Source organism: Musa acuminata, chromosome BXJ2-6, assembly GCF_036884655.1.
Source record: "Musa acuminata AAA Group cultivar baxijiao chromosome BXJ2-6, Cavendish_Baxijiao_AAA, whole genome shotgun sequence".
NCBI classification, from domain to species: Eukaryota; Viridiplantae; Streptophyta; class Magnoliopsida; order Zingiberales; family Musaceae; genus Musa; species Musa acuminata.
Genome location: NC_088343.1, coordinates 20,767,397 through 20,795,262, shown reverse-complemented (window position 1 = coordinate 20,795,262; position 27,866 = coordinate 20,767,397). Strand labels below are relative to the sequence as shown.

Below are 27,866 nucleotides of genomic sequence, written 5' to 3'. Positions count from 1 at the left end.
AACATGACTAGCACTCGGATTCCATAAACTATCCTGATGAGACATATTTTGGGTCCCAGTCACATTGCAACCGACGCGCACCACGCCCTCGCCAAGTCAGCACGAGGAGTACTTCCACGCGCTAAACAGGGTCCGTACTAAGGTGTTTCTCGGCACATCCCATCCCGGAAAGCTTGGGGCGACGTCGTATGGCCCTGTTCCATACATTCCGGGATAGCGGTCGTACAAAGGTACCACCTTACCTCTCGAGGATCGGTCGTCATGCCAAACCCCTAACTAGTATAAAAACCCCTGACTAGTATCTGGCCAGTGGGAGGCAAAAAAAAAAAAAAGAGAAGAAGAACAATCACTAACTTAGTCGTCGAGGGGCCAAAGTCGAGAACCACCCGACGAGGGCCTTATGTGCAGGAGCGCGACCGTCTTCGGATGTCCAACCACCCCGACCGAGAGACGTACTCCCCGAAAACGGTGTCAGCATCCCAACCGAGAAGCACCCCCCCTTAGACAGCGTCGGCACCCTGACCTGTGGACGAGATCAATCCCGGCGCCTAGCCCCCCCTCCCGATCGCCAGCTCCCGATATCGACCCGTGGACCAGGCCGTGCTGACTCACCAGCAACGATACATCAATTCACCAACAGATCTGAAACAAGAATCTTGATGGGTTTGAGAATATTAACAGATGCACAATGAGGATGAATATGCATTGGACTTCCGATCGGTTTTGGGATGTTGTCGAGCTCCTTTTAGATCGATGATTAATTGATGAAACATAATGTTACGATGGTAGTTGCACTATGTAGTAATCTAAACGTTTGTATGTATACTTGCATTATTTATAGGAAGATGATAAAGAAAATAAAAAACTTGTATTTGATTATATTGGGTAAATCACTAAAAGAAACTCTAATTTTTTACCTTTTTTTTATCCCCACATAGCATTTTTTTTTGTTTTATTCCTGCAAAGTATCCTTTCTTTTTTTAAGATGAGATTATCTATGTTTTATTCCCACATGCTACTTTTTTTTTTTCTTTTCTCTCCACCTCTTTCGTCATTATTCAATTGTCCACCAACTATCGTTTCCTTCCCCTATGTTGAGGTTGACGATCACGATGAGTAAGGATGACTTGACGATTGATATAACATAAGACTATGGGACTAGAGGTAGTGCTTCTGCATAATCTCTCATCTTTTAGAAAATAAAAGTCACTGTATGAGAATAATATAAAAAGAGAATATTATGTGACCAATTATAATAAAAGTCACTGACAAAAGTGAAAACTCAGGATTTTTTAATTCTTTTTTCGAGAAGTGTGCCCAATTATATTTTGCAATTTTAATATATATATATAATAGATGTAATAACATGAATCACAATAACATGACTATCGCAATAGCCCTTATAGCTCAGTGGTAGAGCGTCAGTCTTGTAAACTGAAGGTCCGTAGTTCGATCCTGCGTGAGGGCAATAAATTGTCTTATTTTACGTGATTAATTTTAAAACAAACTAATATTTTAATAATTTAACAATTAATCAATAATGTAAAGTTTTCCAATTAGAACATCGTTTAATAAATTGTCTTATTTTACAGGATTATTTTTCAAACAAACTAATAATTTAATAATTTAATAATGTAATAATTTAATAATTTAATAATTAGTTTACCCAAATAATTAGTCTGAATCATTAATTTAAAATATTCACAGCCAAGATTAAGAAGAACGCATGTCATGTGGCTGCAGCATCCATACTCAACAACTGCATTCCATGTATGTATGTAACTTTGAGCACCCATTCCATTCCATTCCATTCCATTCCAGTCCATGCTATTTCATGCCAATGCCACCGACGCTGCAACGTTAACCTTCCATGACGTACTAAAAATGTAATATACCTTTCGATGTGATTCATATTGGTTGGCAAACTTCCTTGTAAGTAATACGACGTTACCGAGAAAGACATGAAAGAGCCAGCCATCATCCATCGATCAACGAGAACCAATGTTCCACATATGTTTCATTCCTATCGACATACAATGAAAGAGCATCACACATCTGATAGATGTTGTTGGATCATCTCTAATCCCACCTGTCCCAAGTTGACAATAATTCGATGAGGATTACTACTTATTTCAAGCATCGGTTTCCTATGATCTGACCCACAGCGGATGCAAATCCACTTTCTGTGGAGTGCTCACGAGACGAGACAGCAGCGAACAACAGCTTTCGATCGAAGAAGCAAAACGAGATAAATTAGACAGAAACCAGAAGATCACATGAAAGATCGAAGCTGTTGATATTGGGATTGTGAAGATTTAAATTTTCTAGACTAATTTTCTAGTTTGTAATGAGAAGGAATTGAATGATTATGTATCTCTTTTCTTCTTTTCTTTCTCTTTGAGATTAAATCTAATATCAGTCAGTCATACAAATATCATAATCTCCATGATATGTATGATATGATTGATATGAGAGTCAATCCTGTTTTGATCATTCTTGGAGCCACGAGTTGTAATTTTCAAAAATCAATCATCACAAGTGGTAGCGATTTAAATCTCAACCCTACGACATGTAAGTATTTCAATTTTTAATAGTGAAAATTATGATTTCTGTTTTGTTTCTTTCACTTGATGTATGAGCTTTGGTTAAGAATTGTTATGATGATTATGATATTATAGGAATAATGAATGAATGATAGGAGATCAAACGATTAGATAAAAAAAAATTCCTAAAAATATTCAATAAAGTATTTCAAATGCAATTATCCCGATGATCATAAGGGCTACAAAAGCAAAGGATGCATGAGATTTTTTGTACGAAGAATTTCAAGCAGATATGAAAGCAAACTTCAAACGCTAAGAAGAAAAAGAACTTAAAAATAAAGGAGAGAAGTTGATCAACAAATAAAGACTTATAGTGAAGATATCAATGACAAGAGAGTTTTGGAGAAGATTATAATCATTAGCCCAAAAACGTTTGATAGCCACTATGATGATTATTGAAGAACAAAAGAATTCTTCTATATTGTTGTGTTAAGCAACTTATATGTTCTTTGAAAGGAAGGATATGAACAAGTATTGATTGGATATGGAAAATGCATTTCAATCTGAACTTAATATTGCTTCCGAGAATAGCGAAAAGAAATCAAACAACCAATCACAAAGAAAGAGGTGGAAGGGAAGCCAATCAAGACGAAAAGAAAGAGGTACAAGTTCATTAAGAAAGCATGAATAACAAACTATGATAAAAAAAATTTCAGCAAAAGATCATAAAGAGGATGAGAAATATACAACAGAACTAACCATGAAGAGAAGAAGAATTACTATCACAAAGACAGGACACAATACTACAAGTGCAACAAGTTTTGTCACGACCACAAAGATTGCTATTTCAACACAAATCAACAAACAAACTTTTCATAAGAAAAAGAATATGAGGTGAACTTATATAATGCATGTTAAAGTGTTCAAGAACAGAAGGTGTATGTTGATAGTGCTTGTACTAATCACATGAGAGTAAAAAGAAGATTTTTTTTTTTAATTTCCTGACATAACACCTCATTTCAATATAAAATTAGAATGAACAATGGTACACTTATAGAAATGAAAGGAAAGAGCACAATTGATGTTCAAACAAAAAATAGGAGTTAAAAATTTTCATAATGTATTATTTATAGCTCAAAACCTATTGAGTGCTGGACAACTTATGGATAATGAGTATTTTCTATATTTTGAAGGTGATATATGTACCATCTTTGATTCAAAAAAAAAAAAAAAGATAGAAGACAAATATTGACACAAGTAATAATAGTGAATAGGAGGAGCTTTCCAATCTCAAATATATAAATGATATTGGTAGGATAGCAAATGTGATGAATGATTCATGGTTGTGACACAAGAGGTTTAGTCACTTGAATTTTGATAGCCTTTAGTTTCTTTATCTTTATGGTGGAAGGACTAGGAAGAAAAGTAAGGCATTTGTGAAGGATATATATACTTGGAAAGCATCAAAGGCAATTTAACAATTCCCTAAAGCAAGAAAAATTTTATAACTAGTGCATGCAGATATATTTGCAAACCCAAGAAGACTCTTTCTCATGCAGATAATAGATATTTCATTGATGATTACACACATATAACTTGGGTTTATTTTATGAGACAAAAAATACAAAGTTTTTACTATTATCAAAAAGTTTAAATATCTTGTTGAGAAAGAAAAGTGGTCATTATTATATTATAACTTCCCCTCACCCCTTCTTTTACCTGAAGCACTACAGGCAAAGAATATTATCAAAAAATGATTCAAACCAATTAAAAGATTATATCACCATTATTATCAAAAAAGTTGCCAATACGTGAGGGGACAGAATGCTCAAGTCCGGCAACTGGATTTGAGGAAGGCCCATCTTAATTAATACTGCAAGTAAAGAGACTGGTTCCATGATTCAAACCCAAGTAAGTCACTCAGGTTGGTTGTATAAGAGGGCAGCCTTACACGATGCGAGGACTCACCCCTCCCTTGATGGAGTGCTCAACTGACAGTTAAAAATTGATAGATAGGGAGGGCAAAGCGACTTGAAGCATAGTGGCTGTAGGATGGTTTGGTTGAAAGCTCAACACGGTTTAAAAGAATGCTGTAACTTGGCCAGATCATCAATGGGGGTGAGAGGGGCAACAATGGCGCGAAGGCTCATGGTGTTGGAGGGGACATAATAAGAAAATGTCAGTTCGCATATTGGCGTGGAGGCTGGGTTAGAAAATTAACTTTTCTTGTCACTCTGGTAATCTTGTGGAAACACTGGAAGGTAAATTCATCTACTCGCTGCATGTTTGAGCTGTCGACCAGTTAAGACTGTTGTGGGGATGTTGGGCATGTCCCTATGCTTCTCTCTATGTTCTGCTATTACAGAAAACTAAAGTTCTTTTCCCATCAACATCACTGCAACAATTTAATATATTTCAAGTGTTGAAAGGACATCAATGTTAAAAGGGCATTTGTCTATCGGTCACAGTCTAAACTATACACAATATTGAATACAAATCCTTACTGAAATATCAAGTTGATGAAGTTTGATGAGAATGACTACAAACGTCTATTTACTTTTTTCCTTCATTGATTTTGCGTTAGAGGAATAAGCAATGACTCAGAGGGCTAAACGTTGCTAACCTCATTATATGAGGCCAGTGTTCTTCTCGAGTGACATGGTCTAAATCATGCTCTCCAATGCAGTGTCTTACCGTACGGTTCATAACTTTATAGTCCCCATAACGGCCAACTGGTATCCGGTTCCTTTTGATATATAATAAATCTTTGTCAAACGACTCTCTGTAGAAGTTGTAGTACAGCTTGAACAGTATCATCGGCCACAGAATTCAGAAGCATACTGTTTGACCTCTAATTCTTCTCAAGCAGTCAGCCACCACAGCTTAATTTCTTCCGTTAATGCGTTGCTCCGTAAGCTTCAAGAGTCCTTTGAAAAAGGCACAAGAATTTTGAGTTCATTTCTTCACTAATCCGTTCCTTCTCGCCGTGAGATCAACAAAAACAAGTACAGCTGACTTGTGTTCACCAGTAATCCCCACAAGAACAGGATCCATCTTCAAAATGGTGGAACCGGTTCCTGTCCCTCACCACGATCCTCCTCCCTGTTACCTTTGCAATGATCTTAATCATGGAATGGCAGTCACTGCACACTCTGAGGTTCTTCATAATTCGCAGTGTCGTACCTGGCTCGGTCGCGATCAACCCGAAGCATATCGCCAGCCTCTCACTGTGGATAGCCAAAGCCCATTCCTTCTCTTCCTCCTCTATGTCTTGCAACACAACATCGTTGGCTGGGACAAATCCTTCTTGCCTCAGCACACCGTTCAAATCCTCTAGCTTCGTGTAGATCTCTTTCCGCCGAGGGTGTCGAATGTCCCCCAGTAGGAACTCATGGATCTCGTTATCTACTTGAATGGAGCTACACCCTGGTTCTTTCAGTATTCCCTTTCCTCTCATATTCGCCCTGATCCTTGCAGCCTCTTTCCATTTCCCGAACGACGAGTAGACGTTGGAGAGGAGAACAAAGGTTCCAGAGTCAGCAGCTTCACTATCGATCAGAATCTGAGCTACCTTTTTGCCTAGGCTGAGGTGGCCATGGATCTTACAAGCACTGAGCAAAGCACTCCATATAACATGATCAGGCTCGACTCTCATCCCTTTGGCAAACTCGTATGCTTCCTCTAGACGTCCGACGCGGGCAAGAAGGTCCACCACACAGCCATAATGTTCGATCCGTGGTTCTAACTCATAGTCCTTGGCCATAGATTCGAAGACCTCGAACCCCACATCCACAAGCCCGCTGTGGCTGCAAGCATTCAGAACACCGACAAATGTTAGCTGTGTTGGTCTCACACCGTCTCTGACCATTTGCTCGTAAACCTTTACTGCTTCGTTGCTCCTTCCATGCATTGCTAGGCCAGCAATCATCGAATTGTATGTCACTACATCCTTCTCTTCCATTTCAGCAAACACCACAAGTGCTTCCTCCAGGCTTCCACATTTCGCATACATGTCGACGAGTGCAGAACCCACGAAAGCGTTCAACCTAACATTGTTCTTTCCCACGTACGAATGAACCCATCTTCCCAGCTCCAGTGCTCCCAACTGAGAACAAGCCGATAAGATGCAAACGACAGTGAATTCGTTGGGTCGGACGCACTCCCTCTGCATCTCTCTGAACAAATCCAACGCCGCATTCGCCAGCCCATTCCGGACATACCCATCGATCATTGCAGTCCAGCATACAGCATCCTTATCTAGGACGCTATCGAACACCGCCCGTGCCTCCTCCAGCAAACCATGATCGGAGAGACTAGAGACCAAGATGGTTGCAGCAACAGCATCCCTCCCGGGCATTTCACCAAACACCAGTTTCGCGTCCTCGAATAGCGCGCACCTGGCATACAGCTCCATCAATCTCATCTTAATGGGCCGTTCACGACCGAGATCCAGCTTAAGAACCTGACAGTGAACCTGTCTGCCGTCGGGAAGAGCCGACACCGACGCACAGGCTTTCAGAACATAAGCGATCACGACGGCATCAGGTCGGATCTGCTCGCCGACCATTCGGAAGTAAAGCTCGATGGCACTGCGAGGCGAGGCGAGTGCGACGTGCCCCTCCAAAAGGGCGGTATAGTGATAGACATCCGGATCGAGGATCGTCTCGAAGACTTGCAAGGCGTAGTCCATGGAACTGAGCTTGGAGCAAAGACGAAGCATCTTGAAGAGCACCAGGGGATTCCGGTCCTGGCCGGCCTTGATGACCAGGGCGTGGAGCTGCGGGATTTGGCCGATGGATTTGCAGCTCTGCAGGAGGGGGATGAGCTGGTTCGCCCCGTGACTCTTTTTCTTGGAAGCATGGCTTCTTGAACTCAAATTTGGAGGGAAGGGAACGGCAAGTTGTCGCGTGGAAAGAAGCATCGTGGGCCTTGTGAGTGGATGGATGCAATGGAGCAAATTACGCTTGTAAAGCTTCTTAAGAAGCTTCAATTGAAAGATGTTAGGGCTGCAAGAGAAAGAAAAGCAAAATATTGAAGGAAAAGATACAGAGGCCCTCACCACCACAACTGAGTGAACGAAGAGACACCAGAACAGGCAAATACTGCGAAACAAGCAACTGGCAGTAGCATCTCTTGGTTGAGTTACAGGAGCGGAGGCGTGGCATTAGCAGAGACTGAGAGCAACCACGAGAATAGGTATAAGAGACGCAACAATCTGATAACATTTTTAACCACGGACGATGTGGAGGAAAACCAAACTTGAGGCAATCATAACCTATCCATCCGAGTTCAAGTTGGTAAGCTAAAGTAGCCATGAGTATTGAAAATGTATTTCCCAAAGAATGTTATTCTCCTATAGACAAGCTTGAACTAATACAATGATGTCCTGAAGAAGAGCAATTCTACTCCATTAGTTTATGGGCCTCTAAAGTTTGCTTCCCAAGCTCGGCAGGCAGTTCAACTGCCATGATCCCTCAGCACCCTTACTTGGGTTTTGCAAGGCAGAGAATCCCCCATGGCTGAGAGATAGTCAGTCACTCCTCCATCGGTGATTTTGGCAATCTGAAATGATACATCTTAAAAACATTAAGTTCAATCACAGTTATATTTGATAAGCAGATAAGATTTCCTCAAAGCAGTTGAGGAAATCTCTCAGCAGTTGAGAAGCAGATAAGATTTCCTTAAGGCATTTGAGGAAATCTCTCACCAGTTGAGAAAAATCCTCTATGCTGAATGTATATAACCTTCCTACTGAGTGTGTATAAATGACTGTCAAGAACTCACTATCAAAATGTATTAGGCAATTATATCTTATACATTTCATAGTTTCTTCTACAATTTCTATCTTTTCTATCTTCTTCGCCTAATTTCTATCAATATTTAAGATTAAATACAGAAAATGATTTAATTTAGGCATTGGTTATCTATCAATTGGGACTATGCATCATCTACCATGGTATATTGCAACAAGAAAAAGCTATCTTGAGTTCAGTTACAATTCGAGATTATAATTGCTATGAATAAAGGTAAGAAGACATGGTCAATGTTTGCATAGTCTTTAGTACCATCTATTCCCAAAGTTTGCAACAATAGATCCAGCAGAAAAGAACCATATAACGTATATCAACATATGAATAGAATTTACACATCACTCAAGTGCAATTTGTACTCATTTTTTTTAAAACAAATTACAGAGAGAAGGAACTGATCAATGAAGAATATAAATCGTTACGTACAATGTTTCAGTAACCATTTATCAAGGCATGATATCCCAACTATTACATAGGAAATATTCTTCGGTCTTCTATCCAATTGCATCACTAATCCCACTCATCTTGTCTAATTTATGCATTTATTTATAACCTTGGACATACTCCCTCGAGAACTTTTTCTCAACTTATTCTATTAGATGATGAAGCCTGATAAATTAATTTCTACTTGTCATCAACAATAAGTTCCCCACACTGGAAAATGGTAGATCAGACTGCCGAAACTATTGGATTTCCAGTATTTTCGACTACACAACTAATGCAAAAGGACTACATGGAACAAGAATAAGCTACTCACCTATGTTTCATGGCATGGCAATCAAAATGTATAAAACAAATGCATCTTAAAGCACATACTGCACCAGAGTCGATCAATTTTAGAAGACATCTTTAAAGGAACTGATTATGGAAAAGCAGACACAGTAAAGTTCAATGTTGTATTATGCAGTGACTTTTCTACCTCTGGCAACCAGTCAATGAGGAAAGCCTGCATCACTCGATGATGTCAAACTGCTAGAACTAAATCAGGACAGACAAGAGTTTGAGAATTGCAAACCTGTAAAGTACCTCGAACATCGGGTCTTTAGGGCTATGACTCAATCTAGAAATTATTCATGCTGGTCCATTTGCTATGCTTTATGACTAGCTAACTCTACTTTTTGTTATAAAATCATTGAATATATTTTGCTCAATCTTACTTGCATCAGTGTGTGCAACTTTTAACACCTTTCAACATGAGCTTTAACATCAGTCTACTCATGAAAATGATACAACTGCTAGAAATAATACTGTGCATTATTACCTTTTCATTGTTTGTGATAAATTTCCAATTTAAAACTTGTTAAATTTGATATAAAATCAATGTACGACCACGAGGTTGTATTGCTTCCAAAGTTCCACCTTATAGGAGGAACATTTCACTTTCAACCATAGAACTCAAGAAAATCAAAGCCTCTCAAGCTGGTTCATCAACTGCCTAGAACTATAATCACCAACTGATGTCAGAGCTATCGTTATAAATATAAATATAATAGAACAAGATACTGATGTCAGAGCCACATAAGACAGACAATCTTATAGCTTTTCTTAAAGGGGAAGTCATTATATTTCTCCGAGTACTAGGATTAAGTGTTGAGTAATAGAGCAAACTCAGAAAAATGGTGTGGTTTAGTATCACTTTTTAATTTTTGTATAAATTTAGGATGATTAATTTTTAAAATATGATATTTTCATATTGAATTTATGATCGAGTGTTAACTCTTTCAATTTTTACCAAACTTTTCCGGAACTAGTAAGGTGAGATGCTAAAATATTTAATATTATTTTTTTTTTATTTTTATATGAATTTAGAATGATTAATTTTAAAATAAAATATTTTTATATTGAATGTATGATCAAATATAACTCAAGCATAATTTGAGTTAATTTTTATCAAACCAATTCAAACTTCTCCAAAAAGCTAGAACATCATAACAAGATATATAATAATATTTTTTTATTTCTTATGAGTTTAGGGTAATTATATAAGATTTTTTATATTATTTTTTTTATAAATTTAGGATGATTATAATTTTTAAATAGGGTATTAGCCCCTAGGTAAGAAATATTGTAAATCTATATAATACCACTAATCTTGAGCAATGCACCATTGGACATATGGGTGACACACTGCTTGGTGGGCAATACCACCATTTATTTGAGGAAATAGTTTTATTGAATCTATAATCGATTATAACTTGAGTTAATTTTCACCAAACTAATCCAAGCTTCTCCAAAACTATTGAGACATATTTCTAATTTATGATGGATTAAAAATATTTTATATAAAAATTAATATATTTTTTAGTATATTATGTGAATGATTGATGACTTTTTTAGATAATTTAAGATGATTTTTATATAAAAATTAATATATTTTTTAGGATAACTTAAAATTTTATAATATTTTTATACAGAAATTAAATTTTTTTTTAATATGTTTAATTAATGAGTGTAACTCGAATATAATAACTAATCTAAATAAACTATGAGGAGGAGAATAATGAATCCAAAAGAGAATGAGGGGAAGAGTAGAAGAAAAAAGAGATGGAAGGATGAGGAGGTGGAGGAGACGAAGAAGAATGACGGGGTGAGGGAGGTGGATGAGAGAGAGGGGGAGGGAGAGGAAGAGAAGGTGGAGTTGGAGGAGGATGAGGAGAAAACTAAGGAGGGTGAGAAGGAAGCCAATAAGGAGGCGAGGAGGTGGTGGGAGAGGAAGAGAAGGTGGAGTTGGAGGAGGATGAGGAGAAAACTAAGGAGGGTGAGAAGGAAGCCAATAAGGAGGCGAGGAGGTGGTGGGAGAGGAAGATGAGGTGGAGTGGAAGGAGGATAAGGAGAAAACCAAGGCGGAGGGTGAGGAGAAGGAAGGCAACGAGGAGACGAGGAGGTGGAGGGGTGGAGGAGATAAGGGTAATTTGAAAAAAATTAATGAGCAATCTAGAATTTAATTAAATCAAATTAAATAATTATGATTTAGTTTATTAAAAAAAGTTAATTCAGTTCTTAAAAATTGAAGTCAAATATAGTCAAAAGATAAGCATCATATTTTTATAATTTTATTAAAAATATTTTGATTATTAGGAAAATTAAATATGAACGTGCATTACTCGAAAAGGATAAGAGAAAGAAAGAGGAGAAGAAAGTGAGCCTGAGAGTAGAAAGGGAGAAGGACGGGTGGTGACAACTACAATACAAGCAAAGGAAAAGGAGGAACATTTAAAAATTAGTGAGCATGTTTTCGGAAAAAACCAAATGGAAAAAAATTCTTTATACATACATACATACATATATACATACATACATACATACATAAATATATATATATATATATATATATATATATATATATATATAAATACACTCAAACTCCTTATCTTATGACTATGTACAACACTTTTTAACTAATAGTACGTCTCCTCACGTTTTTTTAAATGGAAAAGGAGGAAGGAAGCAAATGCTCAAGAAATATGAATAATAGTTGTAGTAAAATCGTTATTCAATCATAACGGCATAGCCAGAGAAAGAAGGCTGCCAAGCTCACTTTTTTCCCAATTAATCGTATAAATAAGATAGTACACACCGTGGCCTTTCCAGGCAATTGTTTGATCATTTTTTTTTCCAGACCTTTGATCTTTCGACGTTAACCACTGGAATATATCTTTTCCAAAAACTACAATATCCTCCCGAAAACAAGATATGAGTTTGACAGTCACGTTCTTTATGGCGTAGGGCAATCATGATGAACTCATTCGACATCTATACGAACAGATACAATATTCTAGACGATGTTGTTTACTATCAGAATATATAGTTGTCAACTGCATAAAATACCAAAATTTGCAATGCATCTAGAGTAATCACTCCCCTCACCGGTGAGTATTTGAAGCCATGCAACTCCTTGAAAGAGCAACAGACATGTGATCAATTCTACAGAACTACTGACTGCTGATGGCTTTCCTTTACCTCCATCTCCAACCGCATTGACGCCCAGATCTGCTCGCATCTTCTAAGTTTTTCTGACAACCGAACGAGAAATGCTTCGATCCATGGCTCTTTATCCAGTCTCTGACTCATATCGCAGGGCACCGTAAAACTGGTTGAATATGCAACCGTCATCAGAATAATAGAAACAAACGATGCCACATAATGAATTAGCTATGAAAATTTCTGGATACACAAACAGAATTTTATCAAATCTTTTATTGATTTGAGAGGTAAGCAGTTAAGACATGAGACGAAAAAAATGATGGATACTATTATAGATAGTGAAGTTAACACCTAACAGTCGGTCTAAGTTGATCAGAAGTAGCACACAAGATGATTTCCTGTCTGAGGCACTTGAGAACGTGCTTGCCTCAAGTGTAATCCCCTCATCCATCATGATTCTAATTATCTTTTGTAAGGGTTATGTTCATGAGCTATGTACCCAAGGTTCCTTAATCTGCTGCCATACTGTACAAACCAAAGCCCCTATTGTGACCACCATATACACAAATTTTAGCTGCATGGACTACTGAGATAGAACGCATGATTCAAGAATTGCTACTCTACTGACAAATGTAATATCAACAAAAATGAAAAATTAAAAAGCTATGATACCAGCAAAAGAAGTAGATCCATTTTCTATCTCAATTATTCAGAAGGAAATTCAAGAAATGGCAGCATCTTCAACTTCTATTGTTGCAAACAATTCCATATGAGCAATATCAGGGAATGACTATCTAATTAGCTACGCTTTAATGTGACTTCAGATTTAAACAGAAAAAGACTTACCTCATTAGTTCATTTTCATAGAGTTGAGAACCAGATGTTTTTCTGCAAAATGACATTGAAGGTTAGCAAAATACTAAAGCAAATTGGTGCCAGAACCAAAAGTAATTTGAGGATATGAATTTAAATTTAAACCTGCAAATGAAAATTTTGAATATACGAAGAGACTTGGTGGAAAGATTGTATGAAGCTTTTTCAGCATGCTCCTTGCTGAACAAATACGTAACAGGATAACCAAGAAGCCACCTGCAGCAATTTCAGGACCAAGCAGATTTGTAAAATAGAAGATATAAGGATATGTAGTTCACAAGTCTCAGTCATGCAGTATATGAAGATTATAAACATTGGGCAGTATATGAAGATTATAAACATTGGGAAGAAGAAAAGGCATATGCACAAGACGGAAGAGTTGTTTGATACAACACATGTAGGATGAAAATAGAAGATTCTTGTAACGGTAGACATACTCTCATAATTAGTAGGAGTGAGCACCATCCCAGTGGCATCTGCCCTAAGACTTATATAAGACACCGAAAAAGCTCATTTCAGATATATCAGACTACATGTATTGTACCAGTCATTATGCAGAAATCACAAAGGCATCCTGGGATAATTTAAGTGTTTTTCCTACAAAGAAGGTTTCTAAGTAAATATTAAGAATAATTGTGTTAAAAAGCATAAGTATAATTTCCAATCATTCTCACTAGAAGAGAAAACATTACTGATGCTCTGTAACAGAAGTTCACAATTAGGACAAACTTAGGCTATGCCATCAAAGAACACACAGTGGAAGTCTCCTGAATTTTAAAGAATCTGGATGAGGGGAATAATAAGGGTGAAACTAGAAGCTAAGGAACACAGGAATAAGGTAAAGAATCGAATACAATAATTCAGAACACAAAATGCGAATGGTGATGGTATATCAAAATCAGACAGTGCACTGGCCTGATCATTGCCCAATTGGGCTGGGTTTGACCAAATTCGACCAATGAATGGGCAAGGTCAAGATATAATTTTCAAAAGCCGATCAGGACCCAAACTGGGGCAATATACTTTTATCCCTGTCCTTTGATATTGCATGTAATCCAATAAGCTATTCATACTGGGACAATGCAGAAAAGTTCCAATGCCATCAGTTTGAAGTCCGAGAATGTTGTTGTATTTATTAATCCGGGCAAGAGACAAGAATAAGGCAGGGCTTTTGAGTGGCAACAGGGATAGATTTGATAGAAACTACCCCTGCTCCATCCTAATGTTGTTGTTAATTGTGAATTTGGTGATAACGACAGTCTGATGCTTTTCCAAACTGTTCAACTAGTAACTTCTTATATGGTAGAAAATAGAAGAGTGTTCTCTATGATTTTATGTGGAACTAACCCGTTCAGAGAAGGTAAGGTGACCCTTACATCTTGTAGAAAGCTGCTAAGATCAATAACATCAGCAGGTTGAGGAGCAGAATGCCCGCTTAAATTAGCAAGACCAACAGCATTTAGATGTGAAGTCTCCACTCCTGGTTTTCCCAAGGAAGTAAGCACACTAGGCATGTGGCCTTTTTCAACTTCAACAGGAAAGGCCGATGAAAGTAGCTTTTGGATTAAGACAAAGTCTGATGCAACTTCATTCTCTTCTCTTGGTGAAAGGATCTGCAAGTTAACAATAACAAATAATGGCAATGATAACTAAGTGACAGTAACAGAATCTTTGGAAAATAAAAAAAGGAACCTTCATAGGATACTGCTCAAGATCCAGAAGAGTTAGCTGCTGCTCTGAGCTGAGACTTGATAAGACATGCTCAGCAAGTTCTTTGACATGAATGATGTAAGCCATGTCATCTAAGATCATTATTCTCAAATATTGTAAATCATTTGATTCCTGCAATAGAAATAAGACAATCTAAAAGTTGAGCAGAACCAAAAGAAGAAAGAGTGATCAAGCAACACAACTAAAAAGTTGTATGGATTCATCAAAGGGGATATTTGTAAATTTAATAGTTATATTAACCAACCCAGTTGCTCCATTCCCATTGTTCTACGACTGGCAAGTAATTAGTATAAAGAAGCAGTCCAATGCAGTATGAATTTACATAAATAGCGTCCAGGTGTCATCAACTAACTAGTAGTACTATTTTTTATGGTCCTTGCAGGAGAAAAAACTTCCATGCATTATGATCCATCCAAGCATAATTCATAGTGGTGCTTCTTCATAGGTATTGGAAAGAGTTTGGCTTTCCATTGAAAAATTATGTCAAAGAAACACGTTAAGTGTGTAATTTGGGCAGTCCTAAAGCTTAGAAAGACAAACATCAATCACACTGTCTTATCAGTATAGCTAGAAAGCCACATTTACAGATATCTAAGTAGCCACTCATTAGCATTAGTTTTCCTTCTGCTGAGAAACTTGACATTTTCATTTAACAAGGAGACCAAAAGTATATGAATCATCGAAATATTTTGGTGAAAAATTCACATGGAAACAATTGTCATTGCAAAAAAAGGTTTCAACAACACTCTTCTTACCTAAACCAGTGTACACCATCTGCTTGTTTGGCACAATATTAATGATCACACAATGAAGTAGACACCTTAAAAACATAATTTTAGATGAAGAACTTTTTTAGGAAGTGACAAAGATTCAGTTTCTCATCATTCATGTAGTCTCTAGAAAGAACATGTCTAACCTTGCTGGAATCTGATAAAACATGTCTCACCATTTCAGTCAAAAAATTAACATAACCAATTATGGACTAATCCAGTGCAACCAAAAAAAAAAACCTTTAGAATCTAAATGAGGTAAGAGGATGCTGTAGTTATCATCTAGAAACCAAATGAAGGAGATGTAGATGTGACACAACTATTAGAATCAGAAGAGAACATCATATGGGCTGAATAGATAGGTTGTATGATGTATAGAATGAACTATAATGGGACAAGAAGAAAGATTTGAGATTATCCAAGTTCAAGACCTTCTGAGCAAGAAATAAAAGTGCAGATAGATTCTCTTGAAGTTTAGGCATAATTCCATCATAGTCCACCAATACCACAGGTCTCAGTCTCGTGCACAAAGCCAGGATATCTGCATATGGAATCTTGAGTAATAATTTGTCAGGATAGATGACAAAATATATGTTGTTTTATACTGATCGAGTCATATTTATTTCAAGTGCTATGATACAAAAAGTGATGCTTTTCAGAAAAACATATGCAAGTTTGTCTCTTTTTATAACTTCAGCATATATGTCCTTGGGATTGCATTGGTGTAACTACAGACCCCACCGGTGGCTTGCCGCTATCATGAGGCAAAGTGATGGATCATTTGTCATGTTATGCACAACTCAAGCAGTGACCTAAGTGATGCCCTGCAGATTCCTTGGAAATTCCTTAGCATGCACATATGGAATGCATGACCATTAGTAACAAATCAATATCCATATATGTAGCAGATGACAATTACTCACTGAAAAGCTAGATTTATGCATCTATGGATGGCCCACATATAGTTTGTAACCAGCTAATATGTTTCTTTGTTCTCAGATTTTAGGACAAGTAAATGTAAGAGCTCGTGGAATTATTTGGGCTTGCCTATCTTGGAAGGAATAACAGATATGTAGACCATGAAATTATAGTCTCAACTCAACTCTCAAGACAATGGGAATATGATAAGGATCCTCTTCATCATTCTACTGTGAGAGCTGATTTAAAGCTCTTAAGGATCCTTCAATCAAAATGATGTAGACCACCATTGGTCACCTTATTGTGGTTGCAGTGGAATGTCAATATTTTAGGGCACATGAATATATAATTGAAAGTTCTACTGCAGCCTTGTCTTTGATTAGGATCCATTAAGGCAATCAAAGTGCTGAAACAACATCTCATCGTTTTCAGATATGCAAAAGATACGTATTCTAATACGAGAGGAAATCTGTGAAACAAAATATAAACGATAAGTATAATAAGAAAACTAGAAACAATAAAGAAACAACTGTTGCTATTATTTCATTGAAGTGACAATTTCTAAATAAAAAATTTTAACGAATATGACTCCTCAACCCAAACCTTACAATAGATAAGGTATTACACATTCTGTCAAACAATTACTGGGAAGAAAAGGAGAGGGTTCACGAGTTTTACATTAGACCCAGAAGCATATACAATTACCAGGAAAGTAATAGAAGGAAAAGACTGAAAAAAGGAGAAAAAAAAGCAACTAAAATGGACATGATTGGTGTTGCTATTTTACAGTTCGAAGTCCCAAATTGTGGACTCGGAACAGATTAGCATCTGTAAGTTGCTACATGCATCCCGAAAGTGGGCAAAGATGGGATATTGCTGCTAGGATGAACCTTTAACTCACTAACCCATAATGAACAGTAAAATTATAGTAACAAGGCACTAAATCAACTATTATTGAAGAGAACGACCATCTTTAGTCTCTCGGTGACCCTCCCTCCCACCCCCTTCCCCACGTTTCACGTTGCTTCCAAGATCAGAACTCTAGCATTCAGCCAAAACTCACCGACGAAAAGAGCATCAATTCCAAATATTTCACAGCAGACCAAAAAAAATTGACCCGAGAATAATAAAAGGCTGCTGAAATCAGACCGGGCAGCACCACAAAAATCCAATCTTTAGAAGGACCAGGAAGAAAAGCAACCAAAACGATATAGAACAAATAAGAAATAAGGGGAAAGGGAAAAAAGGACCCGTCTCGAGACGACGCCTCGCCAAAGGTCTCAGGCGCCATTTGATGCGCGACAGGCACGAGTCCAACACCTTGAGCAACTCCTCGCAGTCCCTCAGCTCCATAAGGGAGAGCTCGAGCAGGGGATCGAAAAGACCCGAGGGCCTGCGCCAAGACGCACAGGGGCCTGCGAGGTAAACGGAAGGGGCGGCTCCACGCGAAGGGGCCGAGCGGACTCTACATATACATCGATCGTGGACATATCGGGAGTCTGCCAAGGCTCCTGCAATCCTTGAAATAACGCACGTTTCAATTGTTATCATCTGTTATGAAATTTTATAACGAAACGTTATAAGTTTATGACGAGTTCGCTTGTTTTCCCGTTATAACTGGCCTTGTAGGTCTTCGCGAAGGAGAACAGGTGTTCGTCTACTTCACAGAGCGACAGATGATCCGATCCACCCTTGCCCCGTGTTTCCTCCTTGCCACTTGGCTCGCCGCCGCAGCCCTCGGCCTCGGCGAGCGACTCGGCGCTAAGGAGTGCGAGGACTTAGGGTTCACGGGTCTCGCCCTCTGCTCCGATTGCAACACCCTCGCCGAGTACGTCAAGGATGAAGGTACATCCTCCTCGTCCCAATTTAGGTCACTTCTCCCCTCTCTTCTATCTTAGTTACGATCCGAGGCAGCGCTTCCGATTTGTGTGCATCTTTCAATTTTCCGTTTCCTTATTCTTGATGCCGCAAACATCGATCATCTCAAACCCTAGGGTCCTCTGCGATCCTGAGATGAATAGTTTCTATATTCTGACATTTTTTTCTTTCTTTCTTTTGGTACTCTTGAGTTGCTTAGTTCGTATGAAACGCACATCAGCTGTTCAACCTTGGCTAGTTTGAATAGTTGCTTCTCGCACGAATGTAACCTAGTGGGCCCATGATGCGTTAAAAAGAGGCCATGTTTGCTGATTTAGTGCTGATCCTGGCTTAAGCTATGATAGACTGGCATGGCGCACATCATGGGAGCCAGAGGGGTTGGGGTCCTGGGGTCCGGATGGTTGTGCTTCTTGATTTGTCTTGGCACAAGTTATTACAATCTAGCTTAGTGCACATCAAGGAAGCAACAGTCGTTTGGAATCAGGATGCTGTGCTTTTCATTGTGTGTCGACACTTCATCTAGGGGCATACATTGTTGTTACTTAATTGTTTGGCAACTACGTCTCTGCTCTAGTGATTTTGTTTTTTAGATTTTTTTTTTTCTGAAACCCCAAAGAATTAAGAAGAATGAAAGAAATTAGTAGAGACTAGTTTGACATTAGAGAGAATTGAAAGAGTTTCAATACAGAAGAGCAGTTATGGTTTTATCCAAGGTTTTAAATTTTGGTCCAACACTGGTACTGGAACCTGGTCAAACCATCATGTACCATGGTATCGTAACGTGATACCAACAAACTTGTACTAGTATCCAGTAAGTGCTGTGGGTATATGGTTTAACCTTGGTACATGGGTAGTAGACCATGGCACTAGTGTTTCACTATCCGCTGAAATTAGTACAATATAGTCTATATTCTTGAAAATTCATGACAATTAATGCTATGGTCTCATCAGTTCAGGTATATCTCTCAGCATTGCTCAGCCCACAAAATGGCTTTGGAAGCTAAAACCTTATATCTTCCTTCATTGAACTGTTAAGTGAACGTCTTGCTTTATGTAGTTATTCCTACAATTGCCCACCACCATTATTAACAACAGGAAACTGTAAGGCCCCATTTATTTGCTGTTGGATGCATGGACTCTTTTCTTGTCATTTAGACAGATCTATGTTCATAAATTCTAACAGAAGTTTTTTGTTGGCTGTTAGCTGCCTAACACAGTTTTTGTCCTTTGTTTAAGCTTGTGCACAGGAAAAAGTTTTCCTATAATATGTTGCTCCTTCCTTGAAATAAAAAAATATTGGCAAGCGAACCATTCGCTCATCCGCGTGTACATCAAAAGAAATTGCAAGTCTTTGTGTTTATGGTTTTTGCAATTCATCAAATGTTGCTATGCAGCTAAAGACACTAATGGGTATAGCTGATGACATGTATTTGGGATGATTTAAAACTTCTGTTTTGAAATATCACATTAAAAAATAATAAGAAGTCAGATGCTTTAAAAAGAAAGTATGTGAAGTGTTCTGTTTGATTTTGACTGCAGAATTGGTATCGGATTGCCGCAAATGCTGCTCAGAGGATTCCAATGATTCCATAAGCAAGGTATGTACTAAAAATTAACCATGTTGATTCTAAACCTTACAAATATGAGGCTAGTGTTTCATCAACTTTTGCCACCAACTGGGAATTGAAATTTTGTTTGCATTTATTCCTGTTTCCCTTTTGACCATTTAATCTCCCTCATTTGATTCGAGTTGCAATAAAGTTATATGGTCTACTTGATTTGCATCTGCTAGGCACTGTATTTTCATTCTGGCCTAGGTGCAGTAAGCTTCATGCTAGGTTGTATAATAAAAAGTGTCATCAAGATTGATGAGGAGGCTTGGAGCTCTGATAGTGTGCATTCTATATACTTAATTTTGAATGATAAACTTTATTATATTAGCTCTATCTATCATGGTAAGTTAGATGACATGACGACTTAGGTTCTATTCGATGTTGTTATCTTGATGTTTTTATCCTAGATATGCAACTGAGTCATCCATATTGTCTCACGGGCGTTGACGTTGTTACTTTGCATTAACAAATCTAGCAATCTGATACTGGATATGTTCTCTGTAGCAAAATTTCTTCTAGAAGTTGAAAATGTCATGGATCTTGAGTGACCTTTTCCAATAAAATAGGAGCTTTATAATTTATTGGTTGTTTACAAAGAGTTATCTTGGTTTAATCTGATATTTATTTTAATAAAAAATAAAAGGTTGTGATGTAGGATGAGAGTGGTAGAATATTTTTTTGATAATAAAGGAACAAAAAAGAGAGGAATACAAGATAGTAATTGAAAGATACTAGGAAAACAAATAAATAGATACCAAACTTGCTTTGGCTTCGAGTCTTTGGTTGAAGGAGAAAACTCCCCTGATGAAGGACTTGCACCTCCACACGTCTCACATGTGAATGATTGATACGAGAGCGCCTAATTTGCTACAATCAACTCGTGTGGACCTAGCTGTTGCTATGGTATTCTCTACCAGCCCATAATGTTGTCTCATAGTCTTTTTCTCAGCCCACTCAAATATGACAACTCATGAGCACATTCCTTAGATAAAGTTACAGCTGTTTCAAGGTGTTTTTCTTCATGACCAAGGAATACATTAAAGAAGTTGGTTACCAGTTGTAAAACACTTAATTTCGTAATTCCCTATGCATGAAGGGTTGTTTTATGCACTAGTACTTATTTTGGTGTTTAGGGGTTAAAAGGAGGTTTAGAAATTGATGATATTGGCAGAAGCTCTATTGGAGTTCTCTCTTAAACTCTGTATCTCTTGGATGCTTCTTTAAGTGGTGAGTCTTTTGTTTTCAGTTCTGTATCCTTATTTATTATCCTTGGGGTGGTGAACTTTCTGTATCCCTTTATGATTTTAAACTTGGTGGTGAGCTCTTTTTTTCAATTTTATTAAAGTATTATCGTGGGTTCGTTCCTTTTCTACTATCGGCTTTCTTTCGAGATCCATTTTGCATTACCCCCCCCCCCCCGTATCAATGATGAAATCATGCTATTGGAAAACAAATATTGCCTTGCACCATTCACACGTAAGGTGGAAAAAAAACTCATTTTATTGATTCATTTTTTATTTTTATTTTTGCATTACAATGTTCTTGCCCATGTATACTTTTTATAGGCTAAGTACAAGAAAAGAAAAGGAAAATGTAAAAGTGAAAAATTTACAATTAAATCAAATTGAATATATTATTTGTTCTTCTCGTCGAAGAAGATAATATTCTGGATTGATATACTTTTATCTTCGCAGAGATCAATCTTCACAAAATCTTTTATTAGAATTTGAAATCTTCAATCATTTTTTTAATTCTTTTTACATTTTCTTCTTCGTTGAGTGAAGTAGGAAACTAAATCAGAATTATTCAGTATGTTGTTATATGACGACTTATGATATGCAAAATAATCTCTAATCCAATCAAATTTATTTGAATATGTTAAGTAAAGTAGGAAACTAGTTCAGAATTATTTAGTATGTTGCCATGTGACGACTTATGATATGCAAAAATAATCTCTAAACTAATCAAATTTATTTGAATAAGAGAGATAAGATTGGTTCCACGTTATACGCTTCCATTACACAGGAACTTGCCCTGAGTTCATATAATTGAGATACAGATCGACTTGATGATAGAATATCTTCATTATTTCTGATACCAAATCTGATGTAGGATGAGAGAGCAAAATATTTTTTTTGATAATAGAGGAACATAAAAGAGAGAAATAGAATATAGTAACTGAAAGATAATAGAAAAAGAAATGGATAAATACCATATTGCTCTGGCTCAAGGAGAACACTCCCAAGATTAAGGGCTCTCATCTTCGCATGTCTCGCACATAGACGTTGGAATCATGCCATCGGAAAACAAATGTGGTCTCACTCCACTCACACTTAAGTAGGGAAAATAACTTATTTCATTGATCCATTTCTGATTTTTTTTTTGAATTACAATATTCTTGTCCTGCTAAGTGAAAGAAAAGAAAAGGAAAATGCAAAAGTGAAAAATTATAATTGAATAAAATCAAATATGTGATTTGATCTTCCTTTTGAAGAAGATAATATTCTTGGTTGATATACTTCAATTCTCATACAGATTAATCTTCACAAAAATCTTCTATCAGGATCTGAAATCTTCAATCACAATCATAATTTGATTTTTTTTCAAATTGTTTTCACATTTTATTCTTCCTTGAGTAAACTAGGAAACTAGATCATAATTATTCAGTATGTTGCCTTGTGACAATTTATGATATGTAAAATAACCTTTAAACTAATCAAATTTATTTGAGTAAGAGATAAATAGGATTAGTTCCGTGTTAGACATTTTAGCAAAGTTGAATAACATATATAATTAAAAGATCTGAATATGGAACCTCTTCGGTTGGGGGTCAAACTTGGCAATCGTACACATGGTTCACCATGCCAAGCTATACGGAGCGGTATGGGTGGTACATATCGATCTAATAGGGAATCGACACATGGACTATCTTGTTTCGGGCGGTATATAACAAGGGGTCTTGTATCGTTCGATGCGGGGTCTGTACTAGTCGGAACAGTCGAAATTCAATGGCGGTTGGATTTCAATTGATATTGATCAATGGCTGGGACTTGTTGAATTCAAACGGTCCATTTAACCATTTAAACTAGATCTAATGTTTTCAAATCCTTTCTACCCCCTCATTCTCTCCTCTTTCACTCTCTCTAACTCAGCTACTCTCTCAATCATTTTTTCACTTATATATTTCGCTCATTCTCTTATATACACTCTCTTGAATTCCATAAAGCTGCGATTTGTGGGTTGTATCAAGCTTTAGAGGCTAATTAGGGAGGATTAACACCTAGGTTAGAAGAACTCTCTAATTAAAGGTATGTAGATAACTTCTTAATCGCATTCAGCAACCCGCTCGGTCCGGAGACATGGTAGCAACGTGGATAACAATGCCTCGACCAACGATGGCGGCAACACTAGGGAGCTGATGGTCCTACAGTTTGAGTGTGGTGCATGGATCAAGGAGCAGTATTTTATTCATTCCACTCAAGATTTAGATCATAAAGCTTAACATGATAGTTGGTCATTCTTCTCCGAGCAACAGTATGGTGATCGATCTTATGATACGGAGCGCAAATCAATGGTAAAAGTAAAAGTTTTGACATTTTCCATGTTCTGCACCAATACATGTCACAATTGTACTTCCCTCAAAAGTCGCGTTAGACACGTGTGATTCACGACGGTCAAATTACGATTATCATCACATTGATGCACCAATGGCATACAGTGTATCATTATACTATCATGAGATCAATTTTAGGATTGGGTCTGATAAACATATCAAATTGATATATAGATACATAGGATTGAGGATCTTGATCAACCACTTATAGAGTCCCTATCTTTTTTTTTTCTGTGATAGAACCAGGTCTATCCATTAATCAATTACTTGATTCATTTGAATCTTAAAGCTTAAGTTGTTTAACAAATAATTTAATAATTTAAATTATTTCTTTGTAAATAATTTAATATCAATGAAAGGATGGTCCAGAATTTACCATAAAGTTCCTCCTCAAAGCTTGAAAAAGATATGTACTACTATTCTTTCTTAATTTAGATTTTTTTCTAAAATTATACTGAATTCATATTTATTTTTAACTTAAAAACTCTAATCTAATTTTTTTTTCATTTTTAGGGATTTTTCAAGCCATATTTGGCCATTTTTCCATGTTGTCATTATGCTTTGTCATATTGACACATGGTTTGTTGGTATGAAGTGGCACTTACTATATCGTCGAACGGTTGGTACACCGGTATGCACCGGTAAGACGAACCTCATAAATGGGATTGAAAAATTGTTTTATCGCAAACTTTGAACAACTGTTGTTTCCATCTTAACATCATTCATTCTTGTCTAAGACAATAAAGTAGTAAAGTTGTTTCCTTTAGAACTTTTATGCAATGTATATCTATAACTCATCTAATAGGTTTATCGTGCCACCATTACACCATGAATATCGCCCCATCTAATGTATGAACAATAGTTTTGAAGCAGATTTAGGGTGAGATCGATCATGCTTCTATATATTATCTAGACTGACTGGTCTTGTAGCTGGTGTGCTAATAAAAAAAATTGTGATATAGGCACAAGGTTTGTTTAGTAGTTAATGGTGGTTATGCATTTTGTTCTCCAAAAATCAGCAAAACATCACAAAATAATAGGAATCTTTTTTTTTTTCCTTTAATCAACTGAAATGTGGCCAACTTTGACACTTGCAGGTTACATTCTCCGGTGTAATTTTGGAAGTATGCATGAGGAAATTGGTATTCTATCCTGAAGTCGTAGCATTCATAGAAGAAGAAAAAGATGAATTCCCATATGTCAAAGTTCAATATGCTTATGCATCTCCTCCAAAACTTATCATGCTGGATGGTGAGGGTAATCAAAAGGAAATCATAAGGTCAGTTCATAGAATGCTCTTTTTGTCTTTTGTGCATAGCATATTCAATATTTTTTAAGAAGTTGTGCTTGACTTCTACGGATCAATATATCTGGTGCATGATGATAATGGACTTATTACATTATACAATATTAGCAGATGGTAACCCCACTATCTATATCTGTTCTGAGATTCTTTACTGGTGAACATGAAAGTGTTCTAGGGTGTAAATTGTTCTTGTATATTGAGTTGCATCACATGTTTCACATGCTTTCTTTCATGAATTTAATTGCCAGTTATCATATCCATGATGCCTGACCATTGAAATGCTAGGTATGGTACTACTTGTTCTTGACATGCACATTGATCCTGTGCCTGTATTACATGTTGGCAAGGCACGTGTTTGCCCCATGCCTCATCAGACTTGTCACAGCATCCAATGGCACAGATGTGACATATAGGTATGGTACTACTTGTTCCTGACATGTGCATTGATCCTGTGCCTGTATTACATGTTGGCAAGGCACGTGTTTGCTCCATGCCTCATCAGACTAGTCGCAGCATCCAATGGCACAGATGTGACATTTAGCTTTTGCTTTCCTGCCACTATATTCTGCATTCCGTATTCAACATACCATATTAATGGAACTGTTTTTTATCATCCAATAATATCATGATGACCACCACTGTTCTTTAAGTGTTAACTATAAATATATGACCATTTTGTATGTTTGTGTCCTTGTTTCAGCGCCTCTGAATATTGATTTAATCATGTTTATAGAACTATTCCCCTGATCATAATTTTACCTGTAACTGGCATCTTAAACATCACCATACCTTGTTTCTGCCAAGCTTTTAGTCATTTGAGCCATATAGACTATATGCACTTTGGTCTCTTTGAAGGGGGATCATCTGATAATAGTTAGTCTTAATCAAGTTAGAAGAACCTGCCTACAATGATGGTGTTCACTGGGTCATTGTTGTACTTGAACTGCAAAAAAGGAAAGGAATGTATTGTTTGATCTCTGAATTGTCGCTTGTGTGCATTGTTCAACTGTAGACATTGATGACTTTCAGAAGGGTCAGAATAGGAGGGCAGACAATAAATGACTGCGTTCTTTTATGCTTATAGTAATGTCTTTGAAGAGACAAATGCTCTACCTTAGTCTCAAAGAAGCTTTTCATCTTTGTTCTGGGAATAGATTAGTGGTGTACTTAACTGTTTTTCCTCCTGTTGATCTAGAGCATTTCCATATATCTGACAGAAAACCTATCATCATTGATTAACTGCCAATCATTTGAAAATTCTAGTTTGGTTCCTGTTTTATATTTTCGTCAAGCCATAATTTTCGGAGTCTGAATAGATAGGTCCAAATATACATTAGTGGTTTCACAAGTATCTACATGACTCCAAGGTTATATTAATCTTTTGGATAGAAAAATTCCTTTTCATACAAGAATGTCTCGAGGCTTGGCAATTTGCTTCATGATTTGAAATACTGGAGTTGTGGACCATACAACTCAGTATCTCTTGCTATACAGGTCTTTTTAGTATTTTTGTCAGTGATACTGAGCATCACAGGTTGGTATGTTGATGTCTCAATACCGTTTATATTTATTCGGAACAAAATGGTATCAGACTGATAACTGATATTAAAACCTTGGTTTGCTTAGCCCTCCGGTTAATCTTTGAAAGACTTTAAACTAACCCTGTGACGTTATCATATACCCTACATAATGTTTTATGTGGTAGGTGTACATATGGCCATTTTAGGACCTATATAAATTATCATCAGCACACAATGGTGGTGAAGATTAATCTGTATATTCTATGCTGAAATGGATTCTCTTTTTCATGTGATACATGTATCGCTCATCTTGTTTCTTTCCCTCGTTGATTAACAGAATAGACAACTGGAAACGAGAACACATTCGACAGTTCCTAAAAGAAAAAGTGAAGCATGGTGTAGCTGCATCCTGAAGGTTCGGTGTTGTTTAAACAACGTCAGAGATATGCATCTTATCTGAATACATATCACATGTAATCATGCTATTTGGGTGTTAACAGACTTGCTACGATGGGCATTGATGCTTCATTCACCATCTAAATGTGTGTTTCAACAATTAGGCACATAAGATTTCTTGTCTATTTTTTTTTTATTATTTGGAGTATGAATGAATGACATTGGAAAATATACCGAGTAATGTTTTAGATTTTGAAGCTTTTGTTCAGTTTTTATGAAGCATGGTGTAGTTTTGTTCAGTTTTTATGAGTCATGAATTAACATTCATGTACCTGAAAGCTAAGGTCTATAGGTTTTTTGCCCCTTGGTTGTAGTTTTAGGAAGTGTAGAGGGATTACTTGACGGTTCCTTTTTTTTTTTTTTATCTGGAACTCACTATTCAATTTTTATACTATGTCAATGGTATCATGTGAACCAGTTTTTATTGTAATGTTGTTTGTATATATACACACAATATAAAGGTCAAACTATGACAAAATGTAAAAGCACTTGAAGAGCAAGGTATCTAAATCCAGATTTTATATTTTTTGCAAGGCCAGATACTACCTAAGATTAGGATTATTTAACAAGTAGAGATTGATACCCGTTGAAAGAGAAGAGAATGTATAGGTTTTTTGGTGAGGGAGAGGGCATAAATGATTAAACTGCTTAAGCACAAATCCCGAGAAATATAGTTTAAATTTATCGGATTTTAACCAAATAAACATAAATCAGAAAGAATTAAGTTGATAAAGATATGATCCAATATGTTTATAAAATTTCAATATCCCTATTTTTCAGAATCACTTTTAATTCCTTATATTTGTAGTCACAAGCTTGATGAGTAGTAATAAAGAGAGTGGAACCCTTGATGCAATGTGATTTATTTTTAATTAAGTTTTGTACATATTGTAGGAAAAAGGGACAATGGT

The 27,866-nt window shown here is 36.8% G+C and overlaps 3 protein-coding genes and 1 non-coding gene across 6 annotated transcripts; 2 read left to right on the top strand and 2 right to left on the bottom strand.

Moving 5' to 3' along the window:
* The first annotated feature begins 1,396 nt into the window (after nucleotides 1–1,396).
* Nucleotides 1,397–1,468, top strand: TRNAT-UGU (transfer RNA threonine (anticodon UGU)). The gene has a single exon. It is a non-coding gene; the product is annotated as a tRNA-Thr (tRNA).
* A 3,497-nt stretch (nucleotides 1,469–4,965) lies between these two features.
* LOC103974043 (putative pentatricopeptide repeat-containing protein At5g59200, chloroplastic) lies at nucleotides 4,966–7,851 on the bottom strand. Of its 3 annotated transcripts, none has more exons than XM_065113374.1 (2): nucleotides 7,603–7,851; nucleotides 4,966–7,515 (listed from the first exon to the last, which is right to left on the bottom strand). In XM_065113374.1, the coding sequence occupies exon 2, from the start codon at nucleotides 7,462–7,464 to the stop codon at nucleotides 5,566–5,568; it is 1,899 nt and encodes a 632-aa protein (XP_064969446.1). In that variant the 5' UTR covers nucleotides 7,465–7,515; nucleotides 7,603–7,851; the 3' UTR covers nucleotides 4,966–5,565. The 3 variants fall into 3 exon arrangements, with proteins under 3 accessions (XP_064969446.1, XP_064969443.1, XP_064969445.1); XM_065113371.1 differs by having other exon boundaries at nucleotides 4,966–7,527; nucleotides 7,603–7,850; XM_065113373.1 differs by having other exon boundaries at nucleotides 4,966–7,518; nucleotides 7,603–7,850.
* A 4,225-nt stretch (nucleotides 7,852–12,076) lies between these two features.
* Nucleotides 12,077–17,954, bottom strand: LOC135615198 (uncharacterized). The gene is made up of 7 exons (XM_065113369.1): nucleotides 17,820–17,954; nucleotides 16,083–16,192; nucleotides 14,843–14,992; nucleotides 14,498–14,763; nucleotides 13,256–13,366; nucleotides 13,124–13,165; nucleotides 12,077–12,443 (listed from the first exon to the last, which is right to left on the bottom strand). The coding sequence occupies exons 1-7, from the start codon at nucleotides 17,920–17,922 to the stop codon at nucleotides 12,278–12,280; spliced, it is 948 nt and encodes a 315-aa protein (XP_064969441.1). The 5' UTR covers nucleotides 17,923–17,954; the 3' UTR covers nucleotides 12,077–12,277.
* A 3-nt stretch (nucleotides 17,955–17,957) lies between these two features.
* LOC135615199 (uncharacterized) lies at nucleotides 17,958–27,163 on the top strand. The gene is made up of 5 exons (XM_065113370.1): nucleotides 17,958–18,099; nucleotides 18,199–18,414; nucleotides 19,987–20,045; nucleotides 24,771–24,952; nucleotides 26,837–27,163. Exons 2-5 carry the CDS (start codon nucleotides 18,246–18,248, stop codon nucleotides 26,910–26,912), a joined length of 486 nt encoding a protein of 161 aa, XP_064969442.1. The 5' UTR covers nucleotides 17,958–18,099; nucleotides 18,199–18,245; the 3' UTR covers nucleotides 26,913–27,163.
* Nucleotides 27,164–27,866: the final 703 nt, after the last annotated feature.

Bases quoted from the DNA above. Each gene is read 5' to 3' on its own strand.
- LOC103974043 (XM_065113374.1), bottom strand. From the start codon at position 7,464: ATGCTTCTTTCCACGCGACAACTTGCCGTTCCCTTCCCTCCAAATTTG.
- LOC135615198 (XM_065113369.1), bottom strand. From the start codon at position 17,922: ATGGAGCTGAGGGACTGCGAGGAGTTGCTCAAGGTGTTGGACTCGTGC. The intron at 14,764-14,842 runs GTTCCTTTTTTT...GTTAACTTGCAG, and splicing joins TTGAGCAGTATCCTATGAAG to ATCCTTTCACCAAGAGAAGA. The intron at 12,444-13,123 runs GTAAGTCTTTTT...ATATTCAACCAG, and splicing joins TATGAAAATGAACTAATGAG to TTTTACGGTGCCCTGCGATA.
- LOC135615199 (XM_065113370.1), top strand. From the start codon at position 18,246: ATGATCCGATCCACCCTTGCCCCGTGTTTCCTCCTTGCCACTTGGCTC. The intron at 20,046-24,770 runs GTATGTACTAAA...TGACACTTGCAG, and splicing joins CCAATGATTCCATAAGCAAG to GTTACATTCTCCGGTGTAAT. The intron at 24,953-26,836 runs GTCAGTTCATAG...GTTGATTAACAG, and splicing joins AATCAAAAGGAAATCATAAG to AATAGACAACTGGAAACGAG.